The sequence below is a fragment of the Sycon ciliatum genome, chromosome 4, assembly GCF_964019385.1.
Source record: "Sycon ciliatum chromosome 4, ocSycCili1.1, whole genome shotgun sequence".
Taxonomy (NCBI): domain Eukaryota; kingdom Metazoa; phylum Porifera; class Calcarea; order Leucosolenida; family Sycettidae; genus Sycon; species Sycon ciliatum.
Window position 1 is genome coordinate 26,892,451 of NC_088646.1, and position 19,660 is coordinate 26,912,110.

General features: G+C 47.9%; 1 protein-coding gene and 1 non-coding gene across 2 annotated transcripts; one reads left to right on the plus strand and one right to left on the minus strand.

Moving 5' to 3' along the window:
• Positions 1 to 79: 79 nt before the first annotated feature.
• Positions 80 to 19,284, minus strand: LOC135815356 (cilia- and flagella-associated protein 99-like). The gene is made up of 24 exons (XM_065328637.1): positions 18,854 to 19,284; positions 16,742 to 16,813; positions 15,600 to 15,672; positions 14,350 to 14,444; positions 12,305 to 12,358; positions 11,308 to 11,366; positions 10,863 to 10,963; positions 10,240 to 10,301; positions 9,210 to 9,233; positions 8,875 to 8,946; positions 8,539 to 8,585; positions 8,011 to 8,194; positions 7,300 to 7,400; positions 6,717 to 6,831; positions 6,189 to 6,278; positions 5,686 to 5,744; positions 5,334 to 5,416; positions 4,710 to 4,762; positions 4,099 to 4,239; positions 3,257 to 3,340; positions 2,902 to 2,981; positions 2,398 to 2,492; positions 2,024 to 2,136; positions 80 to 1,623 (listed from the first exon to the last, which is right to left on the minus strand). The coding sequence occupies exons 1-24, from the start codon at positions 18,992 to 18,994 to the stop codon at positions 1,336 to 1,338; spliced, it is 2,286 nt and encodes a 761-aa protein (XP_065184709.1). The 5' UTR covers positions 18,995 to 19,284; the 3' UTR covers positions 80 to 1,335.
• On the plus strand, positions 7,816 to 7,935 carry Trnal-caa (transfer RNA leucine (anticodon CAA)). Its single transcript has 2 exons — positions 7,816 to 7,853; positions 7,890 to 7,935. It is a non-coding gene; the product is annotated as a tRNA-Leu (tRNA).
• Positions 19,285 to 19,660: the final 376 nt, after the last annotated feature.

A 19,660-nucleotide genomic window follows, 5' to 3' on the forward strand; every position in this document is an offset into this window, starting at 1 on the left:
ATTATTTAAAAAAGGGACAAAGTACAAAAGTATTTTTTCAATACTTTTCAACTCACTGCACATGTTTTGTTTGAAAACAGAAAAGAGAACTGCTGACGAGAAACGTATTGCTGAAAATGGCTGGGAAAGTGAAGACCGTGCTCAGAGAAGAGCTTGAGGATATGGAAGAAGATCCATTTGATACGATGCTGCAGCGTTCGGGCTGCTCAGAGTTCCACTTCAAGCTCCAGGACTGTATGTTTGAAAAGAAAGATTGGCGAGCTTGTCAAGAGGAAGTAAAGCAATTCAAAGCTTGCATGGATGAGCAGAGCAAAGAGAAAGCGACGCCAAACAGCGGAAAAGCCTAGGAAGAACCATGTACCTCATTACATTGTCGTAACCAGACCGCCGGGCAGAGATTGGAGGAACAATTGATAGTGGGATTGTTTTCAGTGACCTAACTACCAGCATGTGTTAATGATCAGTTCATCTGTGTCCTCGCATCATGCGCTACTGGGGACTTTGCAAGGTCTGAATTTGTATCAGAGAATGCCATTCAGTGCGTGCGATGGGACAATGAGGATGAAATCGAGCTTTCCCTCTTGGTTCTGGCACCACAAAAGGCTGGCGGCCGTATGTTGCACCAGACTGGACTGAACCCTCTCATCCAGTCATGCATTCAGGTCAACCCATTGCTTGATCACATCTCATACTCCGCTAGTGTGTGTGCGCTGGAGGCATTCTGCTGCGGTATGAGTCCTGTGCCAGGAGGCGCATTCGGCATGGAGCGAGAGCAAATGTGACTGCTCTATGATCACGGCCCAGAATGTCGGAAGCTGCTCAGGCAAGTGATCCAACCTGAACAAGCTTCTGTCGTCAGTAAGTCTGATTGACTGCACTAGAGCTTGGCTATACATTTAGGTACTGGTTCGGAGTCTACAACTCATGCACATACATTCACTCGCATACTAGCAGATCAGTGAAGCACAACACTTGTCAGCGGCTATACATGCATCGCTGTCGATGATGACAGACCTTACAGCAGTGACACTATTGACTCTTGATGGTTATTGCCGTTGAATTGTGATCAATCGTGTTTTTCATTAGTTTGAGGGAGGTTTTTTTAAACATTATGGAACATTTTCAATAAAACTTAAAAGGACTGATCAGACACACTATGCTTGTCTCAATTGAAGTATAACCATAACATGAAATGACTAAGGAAACTCAACGGGAGAATCAAGAGAGGAAATCAAGGCTGGGTTGCTACGAGTACGATGCATCATGCGTAGGAATGGTATAGCCATGTCTTGGGTATCGTAACAGCTAAACAAGCGCAGTATTCATGGCCGTATCCTAGCGGACTTTATAGCTAGATAGACGCTTTGTTGCAAGCGGCCGGGCTGGCGGTTGTAGCGCCTGAGTCTGATCTCGCCGCTGTCCCCTGTCTCTGGTGAGCCCTGCTTTGCTCTGCGAGGTGGGAAAGAGGTCGGTGTGTGTCGCCAAGGCGTGATTGGCGACGTGGCCGGTGCTGGCCTCTCGGGTTAGCTCGACTGCGGATGATGACCGTGCCCAGCTGCTGTTGCTGCCTATTCTCTGTTGGCTTGCTCCCAGGCTCGTTGGCCGACGAACTGATGACGTATTCTGTAGCAAAGTAAACATAGACGCAAAGGAAGAAAGTGTTGTCTTTGCTTGTACACTCCTCTCGGTCGACTGAAGTATTTTAACTATTTTTGCAGCTGGCTGCTCGCAGAACAGCTTGCGTTACTGACGATGGCATGGGAATCAGTTGTCACCTTCGTTTCTGCACCTAGCATTTGGTGCTTGTCATCTTCCTCATGCTTATTGGCCTGTGACCAATCGTATTTCCTTCTCGACATCGTCATTGTTCGTCATTGATCCCATCCTTAGCCCGGTCTGCACGCAACTTTGCCATCTCTGTCAGTGATCCAACCCCTATAGCTCAGTCTGCATGCGGCTAGCGCGGGGCACAGTTATCTTAAATTGAGTTGTTGAAGTGAGGATTAGGTAACCTGTCCCGTACCAGTGCCAACGGCTGTGGTGCTTGTTCCGTGTCCGGTAAGTCTGCCAGCTTCGATCCCCGGTTCCTTGACTGCACAGAGACTGCCTTCACCTCATCTCTCAGTCTTTCTTTCTCTGCGGAGCATAAAACACGAGCAGTGCACACAAACATATAGAGAAGGTCTAGAAGAGAGTTTTCTTCAGGCACGTACTTGGGAGCAGGGTACAGTAGGCAAGTGCAACACCCCAAAATACCTCACAGCATACAATGTGCAATGTGCGGGAATTTGAACACCTGTGCACGTCTTGGGCCGAAAATGAACCACTTGAAGGTCTTATCTCCAGTAGAAATATGTGTGTGTGTGTGTGGTGGTGGGGGGGGGGGGGGGTACTCACGGCGTCTCCTTTGCTCAAGCTGCTGCTGGAGGCTAGATACACCGTCATCATTGATCTCTGCTGCTTTCTTGCGTAATGCCTTTCTTTGCTGCTTTCTGTGGCCCAAAGAAAGAGTAGAAATTGTTTTGTGACAGCGCAGTGTATGGTTCACACATACATGTAGGCACAGGGCCATAGCACTGGGGTTCAGGTGCTCCGGCAAAATGGGATGTACTTGACTGGAACTGAACGTTGTTATTGACAACAGAACACTGTTTTGCACGAACCCGGTAGGTCAAACTATTTGAAAGAAGATCTGCCTATGGCCGGACCGGATACTACGGACCTGAGGCATGATCCTGAAGATCAGTGCAATATCAATATAAATGCAAACTATGATTGCAACAAGACTCCAAGCCCAGCAGAAAGGGACAGTTTTGGCCAACAGCATCTCCAATAGCCAGTGTTGCCTATCTACAAGCCCCGGGAGAGTGGAGGTCAACACAGCTAGCCGATAGTACTCACCTGTAGTTCTCTGCTCTGTTGTACTCCTCGAGATGCATGATTGCAGCTTGCTCCGTTTCTTTCAGCATGGCCGTCTTTTTCTATCCAACACCACAGAACAATAGTCGAGCTACTTGTAGACGTTGTACTTCAACGTACTTAGAGTATGGAACGAAACATACACTCAACATCATGCTGCTAAGCAAGGAAGGAACATTCCCTTTCTATTCAATTTTACAGAGATATGCCGGGAAAGACCATGAGACCTTACACTGGACACGATGCGTGCATATGTCCATGTGTGCTCATCAATAGTTTGTCGACTACGCAACACTGTGCCATGTTGTTCCCTGTGCAGTGTGCGTAATCGGCTTACCTCTTTGTCCTCTTTGATTGTATGCCGCCGCTGTTCCTCTTCGTGCTGAGCGACCAACTTCAGCTCACCGAGTCTCTCTTGCAGCTGTGAACACACCATGGAGGAGGATACAGATAGGCTTATTAATGGGTTCATTTTCTCGCTAGAACTTTCGTTCGTCAATCAACTACTTCAAAGAAGTATTACTTAGAGCATCCTCCTTCTCAAGTCACTCTGGAGATGAAATTAGGAGTAGCACCCCCTCATTGGATTTCTTTGTATTCTGTATCTCGTTATCGTTATATTTTCCTCTAGCCCTCTCGCTTAGGATGAGCTTTCTTTTTTATGGCAGCTTAAGCGAAGGCTATATACCTGCTTTATGCAGGTTGATGCCAACGCGAACAAGCAAAATAATAATAATAATAACCCCCTCATGGCGACGAGACTTGCAAAGTTCAAGTTAGCAAGGGACTATCAAAAAGACTCGAATCACACCGGCAGAAAACTGAGGGCTTGTCATTGTGCCTGGTAGAGTCTCAAGGAGAAGAAGACTATCGGCTTAGCACAGTCAGGGAATGGTGTGTGGCCGATGCTTCGTTATTCAATGCCATGAATGGTGTTTGATTGTGAACCCTTCATCCCAGAAGCAAATGCTGGTTTTCGTACATCGTGTAATTACTCAGCGTTATCAGCATTAATAGTACATGTAATATCAGCTTAGCACGGTCACGTAATGTGGCGTAGGACCCATGCTTAGCACAGTCAGGTAATGTGGCGTAGGACCCATGCTTAGCACGGTCACGTAATGTGGCGTAGGACCCATGCTTAGCACAGTCAGGTAATGGTGTGTAAACCATGCTTACCCCTGCCACGGACATCTCAATCAGTAGGCCATGATCTCCGGACGTTAGCCGATCAAATTCCTTGAAGCGCTCGACGGGGACACTCTCCATCGCCCTGATCTGCATGATCAGGTCCACGCGACGTTTCCGCTCTGCTTCGGCCTGAGCACACGCGTGTGGGTACATAGAAACAATCACAGCAGCAACAGCATGATGAGTCATTTGTGACATCCGGCTATCTTGCATGCCACTGGTGGTAAAGTGTATGGGTATGTAGACTGGGAATATCAGGTCCACGTGCTTGTTCATGAACTTCATACAAGTATGACCTACAGATTTAAAGTATATACATGTACTGGCATACCAGAACAAATGTTGGCGGCAAACACAGTAGCCCAGTACAATAGGCTCATACAATATGCGCTCTTGTACCGTACAGAATCAAGCGAGCATCATGCAGAAATGCACAGAGCCTATTGCCACATGCAAGGAGGAGCAACGTGCGGCAATCTACTGACATGAACCTGAAAGTACGCATCATAGAAGTATTGTGGCGAGCAATGAGCACAGGCATGCAAAAACGGATCCAGCAATACAATGTACACTATAGCACAAGTGAAGATGTTACACACCTCTTCCTTTGCTTTCTGCAGCAGCTCTTCATTTTCCTGGCTGAACTTCTTCACTATGGAGCACAACAGACAAGGAAAGAAAGGACATCAGTATACTCAGCAGAGCACGTCAGTGCAGCATTTCGAATTACATGACGTGTAGTGTATTGCAATGTACCAAGATTGAACATGACCAGGTTGTAGGCTCAAGGGTACCATCCCATGCACTGCAAGTTTGTTGAGAACTCAGCACAGCACCTAGAACATGGTACATTACAATCATATCTGTGTACAGTGCATTTCAAAACTATAGACGCGTAGGGTTTTTGAAATATTTCAAATTTGGCTGGACCTTTTTGAGAATAGTTTTCGGAATATTGCTCAGGATCGCTCCACAATTACTCTCATATAGTTTCTAAAGGATTGGATAACAGACGCCCAATTTGGAAAAAATTATGCACAAAGTGATCACAGATTTTATGTGGTATAGATGCTGGCATAACGGTTTTTGCCTAGGTACGCGTCTATAGTTTTGAAATGGACTGTAGCCCTGTAGTGATTGGGCTACACACAGTCATCATCTTATATAATGTACATACATGACCGCACTTGAAGTACAATCACTGGAGTGGCGGCGGTACTCACCGACTTCCTTGTTGTCCTGCTCCAGCTTTACCCTTGCCTCTCGCGCATGCTCATGCCCTTCCAGTATGGTGTCCACAATGCGCCTGCGTATCACAGCAATACCAAGAGAAGTTGCGGCGTTTTCGCAGTATCAAATCCTAATTCGTAAATCTTAGGTCAGTGAGGACTGGCTGCTCAATCCTACATGAATATAGGGAAAACTCAGTGTATTGTAGAGTACCCCAAGCAGCTTCAGTTGTGTTGCAATATTTTTTTTAAACAACAACGTAGTTCCAGTTCAAGGGTGGGTGTTCCGCTTCAGGTTTACTACACAGTACACAATATGCGTTCCTCGTAAACTGGATCCACACACCTCATTTCCTCTTCCTCTTCCATGCGCTTCAGTGCCATCTGGTGAAGGAGCTCTTCAGACTACACAAGAAAAGGAGGACAAGCAGAGGTTGGCAGTGTCAAGATCGACGGCAACAGCAACAGTGTTCAGAGCACAACCAAGTTCACATATCATGGAACTACAGTGTGTCGCTGATATACATTGGCCCAGTATGTCGTGAAATACCATATTTCACCGGTAGCAAGTCGACCTTATAATAATATTATGACTTGAAACCAAATTAGAAAGGGGGTAGTCGACTTACAGCCGGGGTTTAACCACCATTGAACGGGGAAGCCCCACTGAAGTATGAGTGATTGACTAATAACGGGTAAAATAGGCTGGCATTCCAGCTAAGCAGCATCGCAGCACCACTGACCAACAAGGATCATTGCTGCTGACTCTGGATGTCTTCAGGATCTCCTTGTTTATGCTGCACAATGGCTGTAGTCAGCATGCATCCTGCGTGGCTTATTAGTTATTACCTCGGCTTTGAGCGTGTCCGCAAGGTGATGGCGGTCCAGCTTCAATGTCTCCTGAGCGATAACAGCCTGCTCGAAACTGAGCAATCCTTCCTATAGTGCAGCACACAGATATAAGAACATATTTACTCAGAGCAAAAAGGCGTGTGCGTGTAAATGTGTGTATGAAATTCAGCCGCCCCATGAAGACTGCAGTCAAAGTACAGCTGCTGGGCACAGCATTCACAACCCAATATGGCATAGTAATCAATGCGTCCTCCGGAAACAGTCCAGATAATCATCAAATGATCAAGTGTGTCACTCGTCAGGCTACCACATGTAATGTGGTTTCAGGGTTCCTAGAACACGACAGCTAGTCTCAGCCAGCATTGTTCAGAGCACGGATGCCCTTCATCAACATGACTTCCATGCTGTCCTCATCTTCACTCATGTCCAGCACAACAGCATGCAGATCCTCAGCAGCGTAGCGGTCCTTTGAGACCACTGACCATGCCACTCCGGTGCATCGTGTATATAGCGTGCACACCTTACCAAGTGCTTCTTCTCGATGTCAGTCAGTCGCTGGTGAAGCTCCTGTGCTTCCTTCTCCATCATCAGCCGTTGGAAGCCCTCATCATCAACCCCACCTGCAGCTAGATCAGCAAACCTGTCAAAAGAAAAGGAGTTTCGAGATCAAAGAGATCAGAGAGACTGAATATGCAGCTTTCCATACAGTTTGCATGACAGCACACTATACCGTGACACACATCAAGTACTCTGCATGCCATGTATGTATGTATGTACTCTGCATGCCATACACGAATCAAATACACTACATGCACTTCCTGATAAATAACACCATGCGGACATACAAGACGGATAACCCCCTCCCTGTTCCCTCCAATCCCACCACAATGCACACACACACACACACACACACACACACACACACACACACACACACACACACACACACGTGCATGAAGGGCCACACTGCCAGGCTTATTCAGCAGCGACCGGACTACAGCCAAACTACACGTGAAATGAACTGAGTACAGCCCATGCAACTGATCAGTCTTAGTATGCTCCCTCGGCAGCAACAGCTAGAGCACACTGCCTTGCTTTTGCCACATACTTCTTTGCTTGCTCCTTCTCTCGCCGCATTGCTAATGCACCGCTTCGCATTATGGATGCTGCTGTTGACTTCACCGGATGCTCTGGGTTGAGGTTGGGGATCTAGGTCAAGAGAAGCCGGAAAAGAACACTGGAAATGAGAACGCGCCCTAACATAGGACTGAGCCGGTTTTTGTGGACCTCAGTAATTCATCTACTTCCCCGCGCAACTGCCGCCCCATCCAGGATTCGTATGCACACTTTTATGGGGAGGACCTCGTACACTGATGTCTATAACACATGCAGGATCTCACTTTATCCACTCAAAGCCGGGTGCTGACGATCAGTGAGCCGACTGAAATTGCACATCAAAGAGCAGTCAGCACTGAAAATCACTTTCAGGGTTGCTTGCAATGTCCAGGAGTCGGTTTACTGTTATCCTCAGTTCCAGACTTGATCCGTCATCATCACTGTCACACAGACACACAGCTACACAGTACATTGGTCTGGATGATCCTGGGCATGATAGAATGTGACTGTCAGGATGGCCGAGCGGTCTAAGGCGCCAGACTCAAGGTCTTGTACCTTCTGCAGTCAATGCAGATTGGAGCCTTCTGGTCCACGTATGTGGGCGTGGGTTCGAATCCCACTTCTGACAGATTTTTTTGTTGAATACGGAGCCAATGAAGAACAGGAAACATGCGATCGGTTTTGTAACAGAATACCGACTCACCTTTTGCGCTTTGAAGTTTGCTGGGACGTCTCGTGTCGTGACGTTTGTCCAGCCTTCTTTTGGTTTGCTTTGGCTACTGGCCTCTGCGACCCTGCCAATGTTACCGCCAGCTTTGCCATTCTTCCTGACATCTCTTGCACTGGATTTTCCAACATCCTTTGTTGTAGAACTCTGCTTTGCAGGTCTGCAAGACAAAAACAAAAACAAAGGACACCAATATGAACACCAGCTACTCCAGGCAAAGGAACAATATGAACACCAGCTACTCCAGGCACAGGAACACCAGCTACTCCAGGCACAGGAAGGTTGTCTGCATATAGAAGCTAAAGAAAGCTGCGCCTCACACCCTTTCTATGCCCCGGAGGCATCCCTGATCAATCTCTACCGCAACCATCCAACACATCATTGAATACTACTGCAGAAGCTCTTTTTGTTGAGGTGAGTTTCAGATGACATGTTTTAAACTGAGCAATATTGAGCACACTGATACAGAGAGGCAATGGGTGCAATCCGTACAACTACAAGTACCTGTGTAGGTCAGAACCAACAGATGTTTTTACTCTGAATGCCCCTTCCTGTCGGCACACAACAGAAGAGAACAAACACAAGCTACATGATCACATTACTCCAGGCTACAATGACAGCCATACTCTGCAAGCTACGGTACTCGGCATTCTTCCGTGTGTGCAGTGCTACTGAAGTACATGTATAAAGGATCACGTTTGAAACAAACAACTTTCTTTCGTCATGCAGGCACGCAATGCATGGCTGTGAGCACAAACTGCTGCAGAACACGGACCATTAGCACGGAGACGGGCAGTGGGCGAACAAATACGACGGCCAGCTCTAGAAGTAACTACGAACCTGGGCCCCGGCGATTCCCTTTGATTTTGCGTTCACCAGTACAAACTTGGTTGCATGGGTGCTGGCGGGAACCTGCAGCAAGGACCAAATCAGACTTGATGGTGAAGAGAGATACAACAGCTTACAGTACACCATATACTATAGATAATCATACTGACATGATTATCGTTTGTGTGCCGACCAAGTACTATCTGTGTACATGTACTGTGACAGTCATGTTGAAGAAACAGGGTAACCATGGTAACCCCGGTTGATGAGAGATACCAACGGTTACATGTAGTGAGGGACGGACACGGCCTTGCCACTTGCTAAGCTCCAAATATGTGTCAACTTACGGGATTGCAGTAAGAGCGCTTCTCCTGCACAGATCAAGCACAAAAATACAGCCCATGGATTATCAATAGGGAGGTTTAGTTAAACGCAAAGTTCATGCAATGGACCCACGTTCGCAATGTTAAGTTTAGTCACACGGAACAAACAAAAGCATGAAACGAAAGGCCCGCCTTTGGCAAAAGACAAAGCTTCGAAGCTCGCCGAATATTTTTCGTGCTTCGAAAACTTCTTCAGCTGAGCACCCTCACGGCTTACACAATGCGCTCCATTCTGATTTTCACCCACGTTCTGGCGGAATGTGGGTGAGCCTCAATACATGGTATGTCGTGAATCAGAAAACGGCTGTATGTGGGTCACTGAGTATCATCACGTGGTACACACACGTCAAGTACACACGGACTACGCGGGACTAAACCTCCATAATACGAGAGAGATCGTGTATGTACATGTATCACGACACACAAACCGCATCGAGCACTCCCACATGCATCAAGCACTCCCACATGCGGCACGAGATCAACATGTCACAAGATGAAAAACTTAGATCAGCATCCGTTCAAATAGGCAAGGATGTTCAACTCTGAATGCACAACAGCAAACCTTGGTGCATGCATTGACGTTAACACACAAAATTCAGATCCCATTTCATCTCTCGCTGCCCTCTGTGTAATCTGCTATCATCTCGAACAAAGTCGCCGGACTTGAACACACATGTAGTAACTGGCCTTTCTCCACCTGCTCCCAGTCCCGTGCCATCTCCACACTTATTCCAAGGGACGACGATAACTACATTTAGAAGACTTTATTGACACGACGACGAAACACAACTAGACAAGACGAACTCAAGACGAAGACTACTTTTTACACTACAGCAACACGCGCATGCATGATTGTACACGCGACGTACACAAAATAACGTACTATACGGTAGAAAGTCCGTCTACTACAACACAATTCTAACCAAATCCGTAAATAATTCGAGCCATATCTTAGTTCTGAAATCAGTTGCACAGTGCAATGACGCATACTCACGTATTGATCCGCCACCATTGTCGGCCTTGGCCGTGGCTGGGTTAGATTGAACGGCTCAGGCTCTGCAGGGACAGCACACGTGAATAACAAGAGCAGGTGTCACAGACACCACCTGGTCTGCTAGACCGGCGCTATTGTTTGGAATCAGACACATGTGTGGAATGTGCAAGGATCACTCTCATTTTCGAGACCACCTACTTTCACAGATCGCGATAGGCCATTTTCATTGCATGGGTGGGTGGAGGAAGCCGGATATCATCTGTGCTATTAACCATATAGTACGCGATGCTGAATCCTCACTCCCCCCCCCCCCCCCCCCCGTTACTCTGCAGCACTATTTCCTCATGATTGTTATCTGGTCAACACAGTATGGAACAAATTAGAGAGGTGAACTGCATGTGACATCATGCCGAAAGTCTAACCTGGCCATGCCCACAAAGGTTAGCTTTTTCTTTAAAAACCGTGCAAAAAACAAGATACATCAGTACCAATTCGAGATCACGACTGCAGAATGAATGGACAGTCCTATTGTTTGCTCCATCCAAGCATATCCTCGCATGTCACAATGCTGTATGAAATATACCCTCAGTATGAAAGAGGCAGCGCATGATCACAGAGCTTACTGGTGGGTACCGTTGCCTTCGTCGAATGATGAACAGACTTGTGAGACCTGTCCTGCTCCTCTTGCATCTTCTTGGCAACACCTTGGCCACTAGTCTTCCATCTATCAGATACAGATCAAAGACATTCATGGATGCAGTGGTTGGTCAGCACCGGAGCACCATGTAATTGTTACACTTGCCAGTCTTTCATTTGGGGGGGGGGGCACTTGCACCCCCCCCCCCCCTAAACATTTCGACCCAGGTTCAGCATGCACATAACGACTATGAATGACATGCACCAGCCATCCTACACATATGCGGCACGCACCCCCTAAAAGGGGGACCAGCTACGCCCCTGGCACTGTACTAATGCGCCGCTGCATTACTCAGTAACTGATTGCAATTCCAACCGGGAATCCCGCCCCCACCGTGGCACCAGCCCCACTAATTGATGGAGATGACTTACTCTTCGAGTGCTGGCATCAAGGACTCTGCCACGTACTGCTCATCAAAGTGCCGACACAGCTGCAGAGCATAACACAGTCATGTCCACTTTATCTTACAGCAAAAGGTACCACTAACATTGATTGATTGATAGATTTTTATTTAAGGATTGTCCAAAGGCCACAGAGGCCTATCGAGGGGCTCTCCTGTGTATTCACCAGGAGCATGTACATGCACTGTAAAGTGGTGATGCACACTGTGACAGTATCTTGCGGTACCAGGGTGTGACCGTCTACAGTATGGATATTCCAACCTTGTGCAGGGTTCACATTAATGATAGCTTGCATAGACCTCGGTCCTACCGGTAGGACCTACCGGTAGGACCATCATACACAGACATGCTGCATGGCCTCTGTTCTAACATTGACCAAAAACTTGATTCTTAACTGTTGCTCAGGGGCTAATGAAGGAGTCCACAAATTTTAGACGTGATCGCACAAGGCATACTACGAAATTCCATGGTAACAGCCCATGGTAACCATGGAAACGGTGTATGGAATTATGCATTCCACTGCCTTGGCAGACTAATAAAAACATTAGTACCTCACCACGATGTGTCATGGTCAAAATTCACTTTGGACAGAGTTGTTAGCGCTCTGACAGGAGTATGTGCGGCCATTTTGACAATTGATAAAATTGCGCGTATGCAATGCACTGGGCATAGCCTTGCATTTTGCGCCATTACTTTGCCTGACAAAGACCTCATCTCAACAATTGTTTCAAGAAATTTCTCAACCAAAAGCACTTTTGCAGCGCGATTTCTTGGGTCCTACCGGTAGGACGGCATGCAAGCTATCATTAAATAGCCCGATGGCAACAAGGATAGAGTTGTTGCCAGGTGAATATCATTGCTTTGAATTACGTACTGCAAGGCAGGTCATGGCCAAAGGGAAGGTGCAGCAGCTATGAGGCACACTAGACTGGAGACTTCACACATGCCTTACTATGGTTAAACATACCACGCTTTCCAGCCAATTCTCATCATCACCCATCAGAAATATCTCTGCCAGAAACTGGAAAGAAAAAATACAGACATGCATACACACACACACGCACGCAGTGCGCACACACACGCACAAATACACACACATATAAATATGCGCGCATGCATACCCACCCTCAGATGGCATTGAAAAACAGCAAAGCAGCGGATTAGTCCATCGCGTAGGAATGCTCGGTCCGACAACTCCAGATAGTGCACACTGGCTACTTCTCTAGCTCAGGCACGCCATAGCCACACATCGACGCATGCAAATAGACGTGGCACTACCCGTTTCATAGCCCAGGGTCAGAGCCAGAACTAGGGGAATGACCAGCGCCGGGGCACGTGCCAGAATATGTACAAAGACCTGATGCTCCCCCTGGTTGGGTGCCTCGCCGTGGCGTGGTAGGGCATACACCACCAAGTTCCGGGCCTTCGTCTTCCAAATGATGGCACATCTAACACAGGAGTTACTCAGGTGTCTGTTCCTGCCTCTGCATCCGCGGCAGTATCTTCAACCGAAGTGGAAAGTCCTTGCGAGTGGATTTGCGGTGTTCGGGTGCAAGTATTTCAACCAAGCCCCAGTTTCTCATCTCCACGGGTGTCTTCTTTGGCTGCTGGCAGGGACTGCTCCGTGGGCAGTGGGGACAGAGAAGATCATAATGTCATTATGATGGCTGCTGCCGACCATGGTCGCCCTGTGCGGACTGGAGATGGTGAAGGCCGTGTTGTTGTGGGGGTTGCTGATGCTCCCCTAGTTGCCTTTCTGTGGTCACTGCATGCAAAATTGGCCAATAGGTTGCAGACTGCGTATAGACAGGTTGGGTGCTTGCAGCGAAATCTTTCTATGGCCCCCTCTGGTTCTACTGGCAAGCGGTTCGTGAACATTATTACGGATTTCACGAAGGCGTTTGCATCTGATGGTCCAACTGCCTGTGTCGCTTGGGAGTGTGTGGCCGTTGCTGGTTACCTCTTGCTTCAGCTGCTTGAGCCGCACAGCAGAAGGAAGGAAAACACTGAACATCTGCAGCAGCACATAGACATGTGGGCTGCTGGTGACTTGAAGTCACTGTTGGAGGAGGCTCGTCGCATCCAGGCTCACCCGCCTTCCTGCTCTGGCTCCGCTGGTCCAACAGGGGCAACCCTAGTCTGTGCCGTAACTAGATTCGGGACCTGTTGGCGGAGGTGTTTTTGGCCGTCATTCCAGATGTTAAGATAGAGCCCACGCCGTTGCCTTTGACTGACGAGTCACTGGGTGGCATCACTGCCAATCTTTCTGCTGAGGCTCGTTTGGACATCTCTGCAAGGGGCATCTGGTCTCGACAGCAAGATGCATTTTTTTGATGTTAGAAGGGTCACCACTACTCAGCATCCTTGCTGTTGAGATCGGATGTGCTTGCCCAGTTGTCTCGTAATGAAGCACAGAAGAAATGGGCCTCCCTACAACATGTGATTGATGTTGAGCGAGGCACCTTCACGCCTTTGGTTTTCGCAACCAATTTTATGTGCATTTCAGAATGTTCCCGTGCTTTAAAAAATGTTCAACTCATTGTCGAGAAGCAGCCATAGCTTAATTATCTAATAGCAATGTCGTATTTGCGCTGCAGGATCTTATTTATTTTTACTCCGCTGGCTGATAACTTGCTTTCGTGGGTGCAGAGCTTCATACTGCCGAAAGCGTGTAGCAATTTCATTTCTGGATCAATGCTGTTTGCTCCAGTTGTGAGTGGAAATTGGTAATTTCAATATCTTCCTGCTGTGGGTATGTAATACAATATTTGCCTGCACCTTTGTGGGCTAATACATGACTTAATAATAGCCAGTTGGCATGGTATAATAACCTTTTTTCATATTTACAATCATGAATGGCTATTTTCCTCAAATGGCTCTTCACTTTTGGTATGACACACTGTGGACTAAACAATGTAGATGACTGCATATCATGTACTCGTACAGGGACACGCATACACACAGTCACATACACATGACCTACAAGCACAGACAACACCTCCTGGACCTTACTTTCATGGTCTTGTACGGACGCGTTGTGGCGACGATCTTCTGGAAGTATTCGAAAGACGTCTTTCCGCAGTGGTCCAACACGATAGCAAGCAGAGCTGTGGAACATGTCGGGATCATTCCAAATTTGGATTAGTGATGTCTACTAGATCCAATATCTCATATGCATTAGTGCCTATGAAAAGACAGCCGGGAAGGCTAATGAAGCAGTATTGTGATAACTATGAGCATGCAGAAGCGATCGTCAGACAGCCTCACGGACAATGTGCAATGGATGTGCTTGATATGGGCTGCTGCAGGTGTGGGTGATTGAGCGCAAGTGAGTATGTCTCACAACACACACGCGCTACAATGCAGGTGAAGTGAAAACCGAATAGGATGACTGGCAAACGAAGTGTCAATGCACTCATACACTGCAGGGCATATCACTACCTCGTCTGCAGGTTTTAGTTCATGTGACAGATGAGAGGTGAGGTGAGCTGAAGGTTGTACATGTACCAGAATGGAGAAGGCTATAGATTTGGCCAGCACCAACAGCATTAAAACAATAGTGCCCGTGTGAGTGGTACCAACCCTAGCACTCCACAGGCCTCCAAAGGTCTATTTCCTCACTGCATGTCCGTCAGTTCCCCTCCCACCTACCTACTCTACTAGTGGAGAAAATGTAGCATAGCCGTAAAGAGGTGAGTGAAAGGGGTTAGCACATGCAGTTGGGTATGCATCCCTCTGGTGACAGGTCATCCTTGACGCCCAACAATTATGTGGATACATTATGATTGTGTCGAAACTTTGGCAACATAGCGTGCTGAAGCACCGGCAAACTTTAGCCATGTCAAGCATTTATCGGATTTTGAAAGCCAAATGATGCCATTGTACTTCTGAGTGCAAGCAAATAAAAACTGCAAAGTAATGCTTTGCTTCAAAGTAAAAAAGAGAAGAAACACATGAGAACGAGTTATGCAGCAACTATCCACGACTGTAACAAGATGATAAACGGTCAGAAAGTGCGATTCGTTCTCATGTGTTTCGTCTGGCGCAGTATCCGAGTTTAAATTTTGCCTCAAAGTGTAAAAAATAAAGGCGGTATATTACATGTATATCAGCGTGGGTTTGACCCCTGAGAACACGGTATCCAAGTGATCTTTACAAGTAGCAGTCACCTTTTGTACCGATGAAAATGTATACTTGAGGCAGCATGGTCACGAGCCGAAGGTGAAGATGGAGTATTTAAAGACCAGTGGCCATGCTCTTACCTATGTACATGAAGTAGTCGGCGCGTGATGCTAGGCGACCAGCTTCCAATGTGTAAAATGTATCCACAACGGCCTACATGGCAAACACACACACAAACTTGAGTGTATGGCGATGCACTATGACCAATGGTATATGCAAGTACAGTCGTCCCTCTCTAATCCGGCACTTTATAATCCAGCACCCTCGATAAACCAGCACAATTTTCAGTAGCCAAAATGTCCTCTTCATGTACATTGCAGCAGTAAATCAGATTCGTTAATCCAGCACCCTCCCTTATCCAGCAGATTTTCGTGGCACAAATGGTGCCGGATTATAGAGGGACCACTGTACAAGTTAACTGTTAAATATTTGATGAAGACATTATTCACGCACACAGGGATTTGTAGCAGCCAGGGAAATGACCTAAGACCATAGCAGCCGGAATGATGTGTCTGTTTCGACCCCGGATTTGATTACTTCACATGATCCGTGGTCTAGGCAAAGCGTGGCTTTGACCAAACTCCAAGCATGATCACACCAACGATGCCCTATGCACGAGAGCTTGCATAAATCAACCCTGACCCAAGCGCAATTGGAACGGGTGCCCCCAGAGTGAACCCACACCGTTTGACGTTCCACATGCTTCCGTCACGTTCGTACTTCAAAGTAGATGCTACGACTCCCTGCCCACCACAGAAACCAGTGGGAGTGATTGGTCATAGGGCAACGCCGCAGCATGCATATGTGCTGTCTTGATCGGTGGAATTCATACTCCTAGAACGGCCAATCATAGTCTGACTCTAGCAATATACATGTACTGAAATCTTAGCTATATTTTTATAGGCAGTAAGTTAACAATAACATCAAGTTAAAAAACCGAGGCGCACATACAGGTTATTCCTATAAAAAGGTGGGACGGCAAACCTAGGAGCCGCATATGATCATGAGCTGCTAAGTGCAGTGCAGTGCAGTGCAGTGTAGTGTAGTGCAGTGTAGTGCAGTGCAGTGTAGTGTAGTGCAGTGTAGTGTAGTGCAGTGTAGTGTAGTGCAGTGTAGTGTAGTGCAGTGTAGTGTAGTGCAGTGCAATGAGACATACACCGTTATAGTGTGAGGCTAGGTTCCCCGAAAGTGAGGCACAGCTCACACTTCATACTGCTCTTACATTCATTGCCGGACGATGGCGCTCGTAGAACTTGCCACATCCATGCACAATACTCCTTTCCGCGCTGCTCAGCTTCAAGAAACGGACACGCAACAAAACACGACAAAGCAACGGATGTGGTACTTTGGACATCAGATGGACTGACACTGGATTGAGCACAACCCTGCTGCACAATGACCTACAGTCTAACGATATCCAGGTGGGAGACGTTCACACTAGCACTGCTAGATACCAGGTGGGAGACGTTCACACTAGCACTGCTAGATACCGGGTGGGAGACGTTCACACTAGCACTGCTAGATACCGGGTGGGAGACGTTCACACTAGCACTGCTAGATACCGGTGGGAGACGTTCACACTAGCACTGCTAGATACCGGGTGGGAGACGTTCACACTAGCACTGCTAGATACCGGGTGGGAGACGTTCACACTAGCACTGCTAGATACCGGGTGGGAGACGTTCACACTAGCACTGCTAGATACCGGGTGGGAGACGTTCACACTAGCACTGCTAGATACCGGGTGGGAGACGTTCACACTAGCACTGCTAGATACCGGGTGGGAGACGTTCACACTAGCACTGCTAGATACCGGGTGGGAGACGTTCACACTAGCACTGCTAGATACCGGGTGGGAGACGTTCACACTAGCACTGCTAGATACCGGGTGACGCACATTACAGTAGTTAACGAAAGCCTTGCCTGATAGGCTGATAGGCTGATAGGCTGATAGGTAACATGTTTTCACGGTGACAGCGTGAACAAGGCGTTTCCCATACAGTGCGTCTTCGCCTTGTTCACGCTGGCACTGTGAAAACATATTACGGTACTTGTATGTAAGAATCTGTCTTGGGAGCTGTCCATACTCACCTCACCGGTATAGGTATCATGGTGCATTGTGCACATGCCTCATGCATAATCAGACTGAGTCTGTACATCACCGTGTGGTCAATGTTATGCAAACTCCCCCCCCCCCTCTCCTCCTCCTCCTCACCCCCCCCCCCCCGACCCCGCCACAGCTGCTGCATCACACCCAGTTTGCAGTCCAGCTTGCAAAGGAAAGGTTTCAGGCGAGGGGGGGGGGGGGGGGGCACGCAATGCTGAACACCAGCGCTCTACAAAAGTCGCACTTGCAAGTACGGTACAAGGGTGTTTCCTGGGCAGTTCTAGACTAGCTTACAGCCCGGCAGGCTTCTGACTTGATTCCAGGAATATGTCGACCTAAGAATGATCAGATCCTTATGGAGCGGGGGTGATTTAAGCGTGCGTCCATACGCCCAAAACTTGTGTCAAGGGACGCACAGAACATACCGTAAAGTCGCAGATAAAAGCCGGGCTTATAAGGACATAAGCCGCTTTCTGCATCAGGCTTTAATGCAAACCAGGCTTGTATGCAAACCATGCTTATATGCACCACTGATATTTTTGCCAGGCTTGTATGCCAGGCTTCTACGCGCGACATGCGTAGATCTACCACTGACTACCGGTATGGCGGCAGTTTTACCATGCACCGTACATAGCGCATGCACTCTTGACCCACCTGATCCGCGCTTGCATAGAAGCCAGGCTTCTACGCGCGACACGCGTAGATCTACCACTGACTACCGGTATGGCGGCAGTTTTACCATGCACCGTACATAGCGCATGCACTCTTGACCCACCCGATCCGCTCTTGCATAGAAGCCAGGCTTCTTCGCGCGACAGGCTTATATGCATTTGACCCGTTTGATTTTCAGGCTTCTATCCGCGATGTGCTCGTATGCAAACCCGGCTTTTATCTGCGACTTTACGGTAATAGGAACTAGGAAGAACCCTGGGACATGAGTGTACATCTTCCAGGGCTGCGGGCATCACTAATACTACTGGTACATGGTCGTATAGTGGTAACCAATGATACCTGGCTTGGAGTCATCTTTAGCCACAGTACCGTGCACACCACGATATTGTTGGGCTGCATGCAGTACACCACGCAGTTTGTCTTGTGAGTGTGCTACCACAGTGTACAGTCACAATGATCCCACCCAGTGAACTTTCAACGGCTTGCAACTACATATAGCCAATACAGGATGGCGAGCCAATGCAATAATGTTATGTGTTGCGTGTGATCACCTACCTGGCTGAGCGCCAGTTGGTCCGACAGAACTTTCTCCATGTCACGCTCGACGGGAGTCTGGCGCTCGAATGTCGCCGCTACGTCCGTACAGATGCGCAGGCAAGTGGCTGGCGAAGTGGTGCACTTGCCGGATAGCGACATGGCGACGCTGCTGCTGCACCGCTGGGTGTCGTCGCCTCCTTCGCCCAGCAACTAATGCAAGCACTGGTAGTGGTAGTAATTGCTAACTGTATTGGCCTTCAATGGGCGATGGTGCAAACGAACAGCGGGATGTGCCTCTTCTGCTTGGTCTCTACCTATTTCATCTTAGCTGTTTACTGGAGTTTACTCCGACTCAGATCACTTTTCACCTTGAAGCTTGACAAACAATACTCTAATGTTAGTCCCGGCCTATTTCAAATTATTTACTTTTTCTCTTTACTTTAGTCATGGTCCCATGAAAAAGTCTCGTGCTATCAAAACTTTGCTGCAGAGATTGACCAGTGTCGTGGCTATTCTGACTGCGAGTGCAGAGTACAGACTCAGTACGACTCCGAGTCAGTACACTCATCTTTTGCTTTTTCGATCGCTGTCGCGTTACCAGGATACAGCTGTGGTAACTATGGACTGTTGCTATCCTCTTCTCATGCACGTGCAGATAGTCGTGCATGCATGCGCAGGACTCGACTCGAGATCGATCGAGGAGATCTACCCAGCTCAGGCCATGCATGCATGGCATTCACTTGGCAGCCTGGACTCTACCCAGATTCGCCAGAACTGGCAGAAGGCAAAACACTGAGAACACCTGGATGTTCCCGTCGATCGCCC